This window comes from Hippopotamus amphibius, chromosome 2 (genome assembly GCF_030028045.1).
Source record: "Hippopotamus amphibius kiboko isolate mHipAmp2 chromosome 2, mHipAmp2.hap2, whole genome shotgun sequence".
Classification (NCBI taxonomy): Eukaryota; Metazoa; Chordata; class Mammalia; order Artiodactyla; family Hippopotamidae; genus Hippopotamus; species Hippopotamus amphibius.
Window position 1 is genome coordinate 5,784,110 of NC_080187.1, and position 12,343 is coordinate 5,796,452.

A 12,343-nucleotide genomic window follows, 5' to 3' on the forward strand; every position below is an offset into this window, starting at 1 on the left:
AGACAAAAAAGACACGGAGATTGAGAAGGAGGGAGGGAGGAGGAGGGAGAGGAGCGCGCAGGGGGAGGCGCGGGAGCCGGGAGCGGGGACGGCGCGCAGCGCGAGCGGCGGGCGGCCGGCGGCTCTGGCGCTCCCGCTCCCGCTCCCGCTGCCGCCCGCACAGACCCGCGCACACGCCGGCACGCACACACACACTCGCACCCCCGCACCCGCACGCCCGCTCGCTGGCCCGGGCTGCCCCGGCGCTGGGCACCGAGGCGGGAAGCCGGCGGGCAGGACGCGCCCCGCGCCCGCGCCCGAGCCCGCGCCCACCTCGGCGCCTTTGCGCTCCGCAGCGGCGCGCCTCGGCCGGCGGCCCCGCCAGTCCTGCCGGAAGATGGTCAACGACCGGTGGAAGACCATGGGCGGCGCTTCCCAACTTGAGGACCGGCCGCGCGACAAGCCGCAGGTACGCGCGGGCCCGGGGCGTGGGGCCATGGGGCCCGCGCGGTGGGCGAGGCGGTGGCCGCTCTGGCCGGCGGGCTGGGCACCCGGGCTGGAGTTTGGGGCGTACCTGCGTGAGGCTCGACAGGCCCGGGTTGGGGTGGGCACCCTCCTCTCCTCCTCCTCCACAGGAGGCTTGAACTTGGGGTTCGGGCTGCGGATGGGGGCGACACCCCTGCAGAAGCCCCTTTGCTCTTCCAACGGACTCAGGTGCACACCTGCATAGAGCAAGTCGGGGACCTCTAGAGTTTACAGTGTCACCAGCCCTTAAGTGTGAGTCTCTGTTTCCTCACCTCTACAATGGGCATCTGAACCACTTACTAAGTATCCAGCCTGGGCACCACCCTGTGCCAGGTGCCTGGCATACGACCCCCCATCTCCTCTGCGTCCTCACACTTTAGCCAGCCTACCCCCAACCTCATACAGTAGAGGACTGATAAATATTTGCCTCTTATAAGAACACCGGATATTGTGATTCTCCAGCTTTAAGACAAGGAAAGCAAGGTTCAGAGAGGGTGGTTCCTGCCAGAGGCCGTGCAACTCTGCTGGGATTGGAAATGGAACCTTGGGCTCCAGGTCTGTTCATGCCACACTTCCTGCTGCCTTGTCAGGGGCCGTGGAGGGTGCCCAGGGCTGTGCCCTGGCAGGGGGGTGAGGGCAGAGCTCTAGGGCTGGCCAGAGAGGGGGCTGGAGATGGGAAGCTGAGTGGAGGGGCAGCCTGGAGGCTGCCCCAGGCTGGGCTGCCAAGGGACTGGGGCGGGCAGGCGAGATGAGGAGGTCCGCTCACCAAGGAGAGGAAATAATGGAGCTGCCCGTTTTAAATTTCAAATTTCTCCCAGACAGATGTCATTGGGGAAGGAACAGTTCTTGTTTGCAGCGGCAGCAGGGGGGTGGCAGGGGCGGGCCTTGGCGGCCCCTCATTCTCAGGAGCAGCAGCCTGCGCGTTCTGCCTGGAGTGACGGTGCCATGGCGCACCTCTACCCTTTGCAAAGCCCTGTCCTAACCAGTCTGCACTACCTCACTTTCCGCAGCAGCCTGGGGGCTAGGCAGGGATGCACATGCCCACGTCGCAGGGGGATGGTGGCTCAGAGGTCGAGGCACGCACCCAAGTCACAGAGCATGTTGGCAGGAGGGCAAAGATTGAAAGCCAGGTCTGACCCCAAGCCTCTCCCAATGCCTCCCAGGGCTGGTCTGTTCCTCTGTTACATCAGGTCCACACCCAAGCCATCCCCAGATGAAAAGTCCTCTCCTGCTGGGAGCTGACTTCTCTCAGCTTAGCAAGAGCAGTCTTACCTCCTAGACTTGTTCAAGATGCCCCAGCCTGGCCCATTGTCCCCTTCTGTTAGCCGCTGGCAGGGACTGACTGCTTGTCATTTGCCAGCCTCCAGTCCCGCACCAGACTGCCCATTTCCAAACCTTTGCTGTCTCATCTTTCCACACACACACACACACACACACACACACACACACACACACACACACCCGCTTCACTCAGGGAAACCCTACATATAGTTCAAAACCTACTCAGATGCCACCTTCTCCAGGAAGCCCTCCCTGATGCCTGATGCCTGATGCCTGGTGGCTCTGCCTTGAAGTCTCAGCAGCATTTAGCCTGTGCTGCGCACCTGCCCTTATCTCCCTGCCTTGTCCCCTAGCCCTGAATCCTTGCTCCATCAGGAGCTCCCTGTGGACATGCACTCTTTCTGGGCCCCCATCCTGGGGTCTCCTCCTGCGTCCAGGCTCCTGTCTTTCCATGCAGCTCAGGTTGGGAGCTGAAGGATGTTTACTGAATTGAACCGCATGAAGCCTGGCCAGGAGGGGCTGTGGGAGAGGCGCCAGCAGTGCTGCTGTGTCTCATGGGGAGGTGGCTGGTGGGGGATCTATTTGAAATGTGGCTTTAAGGCCTCCTGGGCCAGCCCCAGCCTCTCTGCTGCTTCCTGGGATATATATTCCAGCTGCCACCAGGCCAGAGCCCAACTGTCTGCCCCTCGGCATTGAAGGCTGCTGAGGGCTTGTGGTCCCAGGGGTCCCTGGACCAATATTAAGCACTGCCTCCCTGCCCCACTCCTTGGGTGATGCAGTATATAGACAGGCTGTCCTATGCCAGCTCCAGGCTTGTCCGAAGCTTCCGGTAAGAGGCAAGGACTTTCCTGTGCCCACTGTTGGAAGAGAGAACCTCACCTGCCCTGGTTCCCTTGGGCCTGGCCTTCTCTCCTCCTTTGCGTCTAGTTTCATGCTGTGTGACTCTGGGTAAATTACTCCCCCTCTCTGAGTTTGGGCTTTACCATCTGTGAAATGGGAACAGTAAGTCCTGCTTCCTCCTCACTTCACAAGGGCTGTTAACGAGGGCCGAGTGAAATCCTGGTGTGCTTTGCAAACTGTAAAGCACTGTGCACCCTTGAGAAGGGTGGTTCTCAAAGCAGCCTGTCCCCTTTTACAGGCTGTCAGTGTCCTGATCTCCCGTTCACCCATCAGGGAAAGCAACTTGACCACCCAGTTCCCTCCAGAAGGGCCTGGCTGAGGTCCTTTAACGGGGCACTTCCTCCAGAAAACATGCCAGTTCCACACTCTCAGTGCCAGCTGGGCTCATCTGCGGATCTCTCATTTCTTAGTCAAACCACACTGGGAAGTTGGCAGTAGGAATGATCAACTCATTTGACAGATGAGGAAACTGAGACTAAGAGAGCTGCAGCCAGAACTTGAACCTGGGTCCTCCAGGGTGGCCGATAAGCCTTCTTGGGAAGACACAGGGAAGAGAGGCTGGCTGCCCTTGGCTCAGCCCACTCAGGCATGTTATGTAACTCCCAAGGAGAGGGCTCCAGCACCCAGCACATGGTGCCCAGGGCACACACAGCACCCACGGCCATTGACGGACCTGCATCCCCTGCATCCAAGTGTTGCTGTGTCTGGAGACAGCCTCAGGCCGGCTCTGTCCCGGGCCTGTCCAGCCTCAGCTCCTCATTTGCTGGGTGACCTTGGACAAGCTGCCGACTTTGTTAGAACTTCCCTTCTCCCCTCGCTCTCACACCCTTAGGGCAGGAGATTACGGGGAAATATTTGCCAGGAGTTCGGAGTTGCTCAGATAAAAGGATCTAGAAATAGACATGATTCTCCTAGTCTTGGAGTGTGGGGCAGGAAGTCACCCTGTAACTGTCTACCCCTGTTGGGGGTGGGGACTTGTTTCTGAGCAGTGCCTGAGTCAAGCCACTCTACAGGGAGGTTGACCTCTGAACTATCCCAGGCAATGTCTCTTGATAGCTTCAAAACTTTGAAAAATATTCCTGAAAGGAAAAAACAAAATCTCATTGGGAAGTTCTTCTTGATGTCTAACTTAACCCTTGCTGCATTTAATTCACCCGGTGACTATTTATAGAGTCCCTAGCTCATCTGGGAGATGCAGCTGTGAACCTGTGCCTCGGGAACTTAGAGTCTCATGGGAGGAACAAACTCACATCGTGGGATTATTACAAACCATGATGGGCACTATAAAGAAAACGATACCTGCCTCTGTCCTCTTGCTGCCTGGGGTTTGGGTGGAGGTCACTGTGTCTGGGTTGGGAGAAGGAGGGTGGAGTGACGAACAGGGACCACAAGTCAAGGGCTCCTTCCTTCTGCTTCTATTTCCTGGGCCCCTCCTCTGGACCCAGGCTGCCCCGCAGAGCTCACCCGCTGGCCCCGTGGTGATGCGGAGGCCAGAGGCTAGGAGGCCAGAGGACACCAGGGGTGGGAGTGCAGAGATCACCTCCCCGGGGAGGTGATGTTTAAGCTGAATAGCATTTGTCAAAGCTGTGCTCCACAGACACCAAGGTGTGTTAAGGGAAATGACAGAAGCCAGGCAGGTAGAGAGAACCAGGGCGGGGCGGGGCGAGGTGGTGGGACAGGGTGGCAATAGCTGAGGCTAGGGGCTTGGGACAGGACCTGATCCTGGAGTGTTCTGGGCTCTTCGCTATCCGGAGGGTCCTTGGCGGCCTTGTGGGGAATTGGTTGGTGGGGCTGGGAGGAGGCAGGGAGGCCAACAGGGAGATGGGCGTGGTGATTTAGAAGCAGACGATGGGGCTTGGACCAGGGCAGGGCTGGGGGCAGGGGGACAGAAGGGGATTAGAGCAGGTGGAGTGGACAGAGGCAGGTGCTGGTTGGGTGTGGGGGGTGAGGGAGGGGTGCCCAGGGAGGTGTCCCGCTGTGGAGGGGGAGGTTGATGAGACGGGTGCCACCCCCGAGTGAGAGTCTCAGGAGGGCTCAGGTGTGGGGTGGAGCGAGCCTGGTTTGGGGGTCAGTGGGTTGGAGGCCTGGAGCTGGCGGTGGGGTGGGGAGGGAGAGCAAGACCCTCACAAGAAACATCTGGAGCCCCTCCCCCATCCTCAATGGACCCAGAGCCGAGTGCTCTCTTGGGGGAGGGGGTGGTGACAGAGCCCGGGGGGCTTGGCGCCTCTGGGAGGGGGCGGACACAGGCCACTCCCAGACCCTCCTCTTTGTCACCTGGAGCACCCCGGCCACCCCGCCCCCGGGCCTTCCCGGTGGGCTGAGGCTTCAGATGGCCCTCAGCGCGGGTCAGGTGGAGAGGCCCCAGCAGGACAGGGAGCTCTTCCTCAGGGCGGGTAGAATGAGCCAGTGAGCCCTCCTCCCAAGTCTTCAGGACCCCAGAACTTTGAGCAAAACAACCAGCTCCTCACTTTATGGGGTCTCTGGGATCCCTCCTCTACCAGGCCCAGGGGATCAGAGTCCAGCCAGGGTCAGAAGCCGTTTGCCTGGCCGTGGGAGCAGATGTGGGCTCCTGGGGAGGGCAGGAAGACTCCCCCGGGGGCTCTGGGCTGAGCAGGGGCTGGGCTGCCCCCACCCCCACCCTGGACCCATGAGCCCACGTGCAGCTCTGTGAGCCTCTGCCAGCCCAAACCACACCCCCTCCTTGGTTTCCCAAGCCAAAGCCGCACAGTGTATTTCTGTCATGATGAAGCCATCCTGCCTGTGGCTGCGGTGCTCCTAGGAGATGGTGGGCTGGGAGGGGCTTGCACCTGGATCTAACCTTACCTGGTCTCCCCCCGGGGTGAAACTTTCTTCTTCCTTCTTTGGTACAAGGAGTGTACTCTCAGCCTACCCAGGGGACCACGACCCAGCTCCCTTAAAAAGCAAGGAAGAAGAGGGGCTGTGGGCCGGGTAGAGCACCGCAGCAGTGAATCCCTTCCTCCTGAGCATTCCTGTCCTCCACCAGACCCCACGGCCACCTCTGGAGGCTGGAGACTCAGAGGAGGCAGCGGGACAGATGCCACCCCTCAACTGGGGCAGCTCTGGGTTTCCTGCCTTCCAACTCCCCTGACACAAGCCCATCGTGTCCTCCCCTTTGCTGGGGCTTCCTGGGCAGCCTTGGGCGGTGGGCCAGCACTGGGGGTCACTCAGGGGATGAAGCCACATCCCTCCGGCCGGGAGCTCACACAGCTGTTTAGTACCAGCAGTGGGTTTCAGACCCTGGTTCCTCTGAGGCCCGCCACCTGGGATATCTTCCCGATCTCTGGGCTCCTTGCCCCCTGGAAGGCGGGGGGCCCTGTGTGCACCCTCCCGCCTCCCGCAGAGCCCAGGGTGTGTGCGCCGCTCTGCCCCAGCCAAGGGCTGATGAGTAAGCGCCGGCCCCCAGCACGCTCCGCCGGGCTGCTCGCACCCCAAGCCCCCCTTAGCATCTCGGGCAGATTTCTTTGCAAGGCACGTAAACGCAGCCTATAAAAGAGAACAGCACTTCATGTTTAAGGTGATCTCTGAAGACTAATTCTCCTCTGCTGAGTGGCTTGTTTCATCTCCAGGCTCTGTTGTCCCCCTGCCCCTCAGGGAACCCCCTGCAGCCCTCTCCAGCCCCTCCCCTCCTCTGCGCCCTCTGCCTTCCCTCCAGGGACCAAGGGCCTGGGTGGAAGCAGATGCCCGAGAGGGCTGGGGTCCTGGGGACACCGGGGGGACGTGGCTGGCCGCTCTGCCTCACCAGCTGGGGACCTTAATGCTCTTCAGTGGAGGAAGTCGCTCAGAGCTGCTCGGGGCAAGGTGTCTCCCGGTGGACTCGGGAGGGGCCTACTTGCTGACACAGGGCTTTGTCTCTCAAAGCCCAGTCACACTTCTGGCAGAGGTAGGAACGCGGTAGGGTGGCCCAGCAGGCAGCCTCGGCACAGATGGGGGACTCCAGAGTCACCTGGGCCTGGGCTCAAATGCTAGCCCTACCGATTGCCACCTGTGTGACCTTGGGCAAGGGTCTTCTCTCTCTGAGCCTCAGTTTTCCCATCTGCGAAATGAATCCAGCCACAGCAGAGGGGTGTTTGGAGGTTCCGAGAAGTAATAGGGGTGATAAAGCAGTGCCCGCCCGTGTGGAATGTGCTGACCAGCAGTGACAGGAATAGGGTGGCCTGGAGACGGCCTCCGTTCTGTGCCAGGCCATGCCAGGTGGGCACAGGGCTCAGCGTGGAGGTCATGGCCTCTGCCCTGACCAACACCTAGGTCTTGGGGCCTTCACCTCCTCCCCACGCCAGCAAGGTCATGGAGAAATGACCTATTCTGTCTGCTGGTCCCTCCATCCATTCAACATCCATTCAACAACCAGCTGCTCTGTGCCTTTAGTCAGGAGGGCGGGGCCGGGGGTGTGGTCGGGCACAGGGGGGTAAGCTCACAGTCCAGGGCAGGTTTCCTGGACCTAGGTTTTGCCAGTCCCCAAATCCAGGTTTCCTTGTCTCCACAGCTTTCATCACATTCCCAAGGGGGATCCGTGTCCCCCAAAGAGGGAAAGAATCACAGCTCACAGGACATGAGTCCCCTCTGGGCAGGGCTGGGATGATGGTCTGATGACTGGCTTGGAGCCTGGCTTGAGGGGACACCAGGGAATACTGAATGGATGAAGTCAAAGGTGATCACTATATTGGTAAATGTCACCGTGGGGGAAGCAAGGGCTGTGGGAACACAGAGGAGGAGCCCTGCCCAAACTGGGAGGAGGGCCGAGGAGACAGTCCAGGAAGGCTTCCTAGAAGAGGTGACATCTAGCTGAGCCCCGAAGGAAGAGACTGAGTTTAGGCCAGCGGGAGAGAAGCAGAGGAAGCGGATACCTCAGGCTGAGGGACCAGCCTGCGCAGAGCTGGCGGAGGGGGGCTGACGTGTTCAGGTCTGGCTGGAATAAATTGTGTAGCTGTGTGGAGCCCGTGACAGATGTGCCTCCAGGGGCCTGGGCAGGCATGGAGAGGGGAGGGATGGAGCGTTGAGTCCCCTCAGCACAGGGACAGGCTAAGGAATCCTCTCCCTCATCTCGCCAACAACACAGACCCCTGACCCCATCCTTCTCTGGTGCCAAGTAGGAGATTCAGGAGTTACCTGAATTTCTGGAAAAGAAGCTGTTTGCTCTACCATATTTTCTCATAGTAAAACACAGGATGTAAGAGGCTCTCCTGTGTATCACCAAGAAAGAAAGGAAAGTTGTCAATTACAATTGGAAGATCCCCCCAAATGTCAGAGATGTTAAAATGTGAAGAAAAAACCAAACCAAAAAACCCAGAGAAGGTACCTCCTAGCATCAGTGACACAGAAATAGCACTTTGGGTGGAAAATAAAAAACCTCCAGATGCTCTGTTCACATTGATCATGAGATAATAAAAGCCACTAATATTTATTGCACAAACACAGCGTGCCAGGCACAGCTCCAAGTGCTTTAATATACTAACTCATTTAAAGATGCGTCTCGGATTCAGAAAGTTGAAAATATGGGGAAAATTCAGTGGTAGGAAATGCCTGGCCCTGGGAGGAAATAGGAGGCTGGGGGTCCAGTCTGAGCTCTGCTTCTAATCTGCTGTGTGACTGTGGGCAAGGCCCTGGCCCTCTCTAGGCCTCGGTTTCCCCATGTGTCAAATGCTCAGTGATTGCTCTGCAAGCTCCCTTTGGGCCGTGAGTGATTTGGTCCAGTGAGCCTGGATTTGCTATACATCACGATGCTTCCTTTAATTACAAGCTGCACTGGGTTCCAGCTTCCTTTGCTCTTAGTCCCTATTGGGTCTGGGGGGATGGGTGGAGGAGGTGCTTTGTGAAGGGGGTGGGGGAGAGGAGGAAAGAGAGGAAAGGGGGAGGCAAGATGCTCAGGCGTCCACCCTGTGCCTGGGGACTCATGGCAGCCTTGTGGGGCTGCAGTGGCTTCAGGACTTGAGATGCGGGTGCTCTGGGTTGAAAGGGACCTTCAGTGACAGGCTCCCATGACCCCAAGGCACGCGTTCCGCTGAGACGGCGCAACAATTTATAGCATCGCCCCGGTCACCGTTACAGCTCTCTTCCAGAGTCCGCACAGCAGGCACCTGCATATGGGGTGGGCATGTCATTATGGCCCCCACTTTACAGATGAGGACACCGAGGCTCAGGGAGGTGACATCCCTCACCCGAGGTCACCCCGCAGGAAATGACAGCTTGGGGGCCCGAGCCCAGCCCGCCTGGCTGCAGAGAGGGAGTCTCCACCTCCCGGCTTCTCAGACCCGGGAGGATGCCACGTGTGGGAGATATGCCCGCTCCGGGCAGGCCACGGGGGCCAGGGCAGGGGCAGCAAGGGAAAGGTGCCTCTCTCTCCATCCGTCTTCCCGGCTCTGTCTCAGCGTCTCCTGTCATCCTCTCCATCTCTGTCTCCCTGCATCTCTGGCTCTCTCCATCTTGCTACCTTTGGTGTATCCCTGTCTCTCTGTCTCCCCTCTGGGGCTCTGTTTCTCATCTCTGTCTCTGTGTGACTCCCTGAGCCTCGTCCAGGCCTCACAAAGGCCAGAGGCCCCGTCCTGGGGCTGCCTGGGCCCTCCTCACTGGACAGAGCTGGAGGCCCAGGTCTGCCTCTGATGCTTCCCCCTCTCTCTCCTGTCTGTCCCTCTGTCCGTCTCTGCGTCCGTGTGCTTTGGGCTGGCCCGCAGCGGCCGAGCTGCGGCTACGTGCTGTGCACCGTGCTGCTGTCACTGGCTGTGCTGCTGGCCGTGGCTGTCACCGGTGCCGTGCTCTTCCTGAACCATGCCCACGCACCCAGCACGGCACCCCCGCCCGTCGTCAGCACCGGGCCGGCCGGGGCCAACAGCGCCCTGGTTACCGTGGACAGGGCCGACAGCTCGCGCCTCAGCATCCTCATCGACCCGCGCTGCCCTGACCTCGCCGACGGCTTCGCCCGCCTGGAGGGCGCCCAGGCCTCTGTGCTGCAGGCGCTGAGCCAGCGCCAGGCCGAGCCACGGCTGCCGGGAGAACAGGAGCAAGAGCTGCTGGACACCCTGGCTGACCAGCTCCCCCGGCTGCTGGCCCGGGCCTCGGAGCTGCAGGCGGAGTGCATGGGGCTGCGGAAGGGGCACGGCATGCTGGGCCAGGGGCTCAGCGCCCTGCAGAGCGAGCAGGGCCGCCTCATCCAGGTAAGGGTGGGGTCTGCGCCTCCAGGTCTCGGCAGGGCTGGGGGGAAGGAGGGGGTTCTTGCCACAGCATGCTGGGTGCCTAATGCCCATGGCATCACTCAGTCCCCAAGTGCCCCCGGGCCAGGGGCTATTGCGATTCCCATCTACGGATAAGCAAATGAGGTTCAGAGAGGTGAAAGTCTCATCCAAAGCCACACAGCTGGTGGTGCCAGGGTCCAGACATTTACCCGCATGCCATCCTGGTGACCTGGGTATTTGTGTGGCGCCCATGCATCCAACAGTAGAGTCAAATCCAGGGCTGGAGGGGCTTCCCAGGTGCTCCAGTGCAGGTGAGACAAAGGCGAGGCAGGACGTGGCCTCCATCAGGCTAATGGAGGTTCAAGCTCATGTGGCTGGTCAGTGGCAAGCGCTGTCCCCAGTTGTGCCACGTGGCCAGAGAGAGCTGCACCCTCTCTCCGGGTCCCCCCGTTCACTGCCATTTGATGCCCACAGCTTTCCAGGGAAGGAGGGACCAGCTGAGAAGCTCAAACAGACCCTTAGCCTGTCATCCCCACCTCTGCCCCAACCCTGCCCCCGCCCCCACCCAGAGCCAAGCCAGGTCCCAGCAAGCACCAGGTAGGCCTGGATGAAGGGTTTCCAACATAGGATCAGAGATTCTGGATCATCTCATTGGCCCTCTGCCATTTTCCAGAAGAGAAAAGTGAGGCCCAGAGTGGGGCAGTGATTTATCTGGGATACAGTGGCCAGATCAGGCCTGGCATCCGGCCTCTGGGGCACTGCCCAGCCTGCAGCCCTGTACCCCAACCCCTCTCCATGCCTTAGGTCCTCAGGGACTGGGAGGGGAGCCCCACCCCCACCAGTGGTACCAGCCCCTTCCCGACACCGGAGATGACCAGGCATTCCGTTACCCAACAGCGCAAGAGCAGTGGGCTTTTTGCCTCCCTCTGAAGGCTGCAGCTGGAGAAATTACAGTCCTCTTCATCCTGTCTGGGTGACTGATGGGAAGGCGGCTTCCCCATCCTGCGGGGGAGGTGTTGAGCCGCCCTCCTGCTGCCCCCTCTGTCTGCACCGTCCCCGCCCCTCATCAGCAGGGCTCAGGGAGACCTCCAGACTTTCTGGGGGATCTGGGCACCCCACCCCACTCTCCACGTGCCTCAGCCCCTGGTCAGCCAGGCCCACCCCGCAAACACTCACCCTTAGGGCAGGGGTGGAGGATTTGGGGAAGGGGCCTGGGGTCTCCCACCCGCCCACCTGCACAGAGGCCTAGAACTGTTCCTGTAAGACTAATGGCTCTTCTGGGGCCCAGCAGTGCCTTGGCTCACCTGATGTATTTACTTCTTACAAGAATGTTTAATTTGACTCCTTTCCCATAGACTCAAGGTGATTTCATAGACCATGTGTCTTGCAGAGCTTGGTCACCATAGCTCCTAGTTCCTCTTCTACAAGCTTCCCAGACCCTCAGCTGATCAACCCAGATCTGGGCTTCTCAAAGCCATGCCCACGGCACCCGCTGTCAGAGTCACAAGAGGTGCTTGTTAAAAGGCACGTCCCTGGACCTCACCTTCAACCCCTCCCCACCCTCCCACCCACTCTCCCAACCCCCAACCAGGGTCCCAACCATTCAACAAGCACCTGGGTGACTCGTGCACAGATGTCTGAAGCCCACTGGCCCGGGAGTGGCAGAGCTGAGTGGTTCTGCCCTCCTGGTTGGGTCAGCAGAGTCAAGGCTCCACCAAGTACCAGCTGTGGGACCTTGGGCATGTCAGGTGCCCTCCCTGGGCTGGGCCTCCTCACCTGTAACATAGAGACAGCACAGTCCGTACCTGATAGGATGCTGGAGCTCGTGGCTGTATAGGGCTCGGCTGGTGTCTGGCACATGAGAGATGCTGTCTGCACATCAGCATTATGATGGTGGAAATTACTTGTAAACTGAAGTTTCAGCCCATGGGGAGCCACCATTGAAAATCTTTTTTTGGGTCCACACTGTGTTAATAAGCAGTTTGCAGCACAATAGCCCCAGGAGATGGGGATCATGACCCCATTCTACAGAGGGGCAGACTGAGGCTCGGCGTGGAGAAGTGCGTTGTTTAAGCTCAGACAACGGAGAAGTGCTGGAAGCAGCAACTCCAATTTCACTGCCTCTAAAAGCTGCCAAGTCCTCTTTAATGCATCTGTGCGGCTCAGCGCGCAGGGACTGACTTTCCCCATTAATTCGGGGCATGTTTATATATACATTTTCAACTTTAATCATTTGCTGGTTTAAACTGAGGTCTTCCTTGCCCATTAGCAAGAGCCGACCGTGCCTGAGTTTCTCGAGTGTGTCGGCGTTGTCACAGAAGGATGAGCAGTGCCGATTCGTTTTCACAGATGTGCCCGGTGATCTGTGCTGCCCACACCCTGCAGGATGGCACCCTGCCCCTGCTCGCCAGGGCTGCCCGCATCCCTCTGCAGGGCTGCCCCAACAGGGCCTGTTGAGCCCAGAGAGAAAC

At 59.5% G+C, this 12,343-nt stretch overlaps 1 protein-coding gene across 1 annotated transcript in view; it reads left to right on the top strand.

Annotated features, from left to right (window-relative positions):
• Positions 1-210: 210 nt before the first annotated feature.
• The window catches only part of FIBCD1 (fibrinogen C domain containing 1), a 30,442-nt gene continuing 18,309 nt past the window's right edge, over positions 211-12,343 (top strand). The window contains exons 1-2 of the mRNA XM_057723055.1: positions 211-448; positions 9,375-9,854. Coding sequence (XP_057579038.1) covers positions 377-448; positions 9,375-9,854 — 552 coding nt within the window. The 5' untranslated portion in view covers positions 211-376. The remainder of the gene's footprint in view (positions 449-9,374; positions 9,855-12,343) is intronic.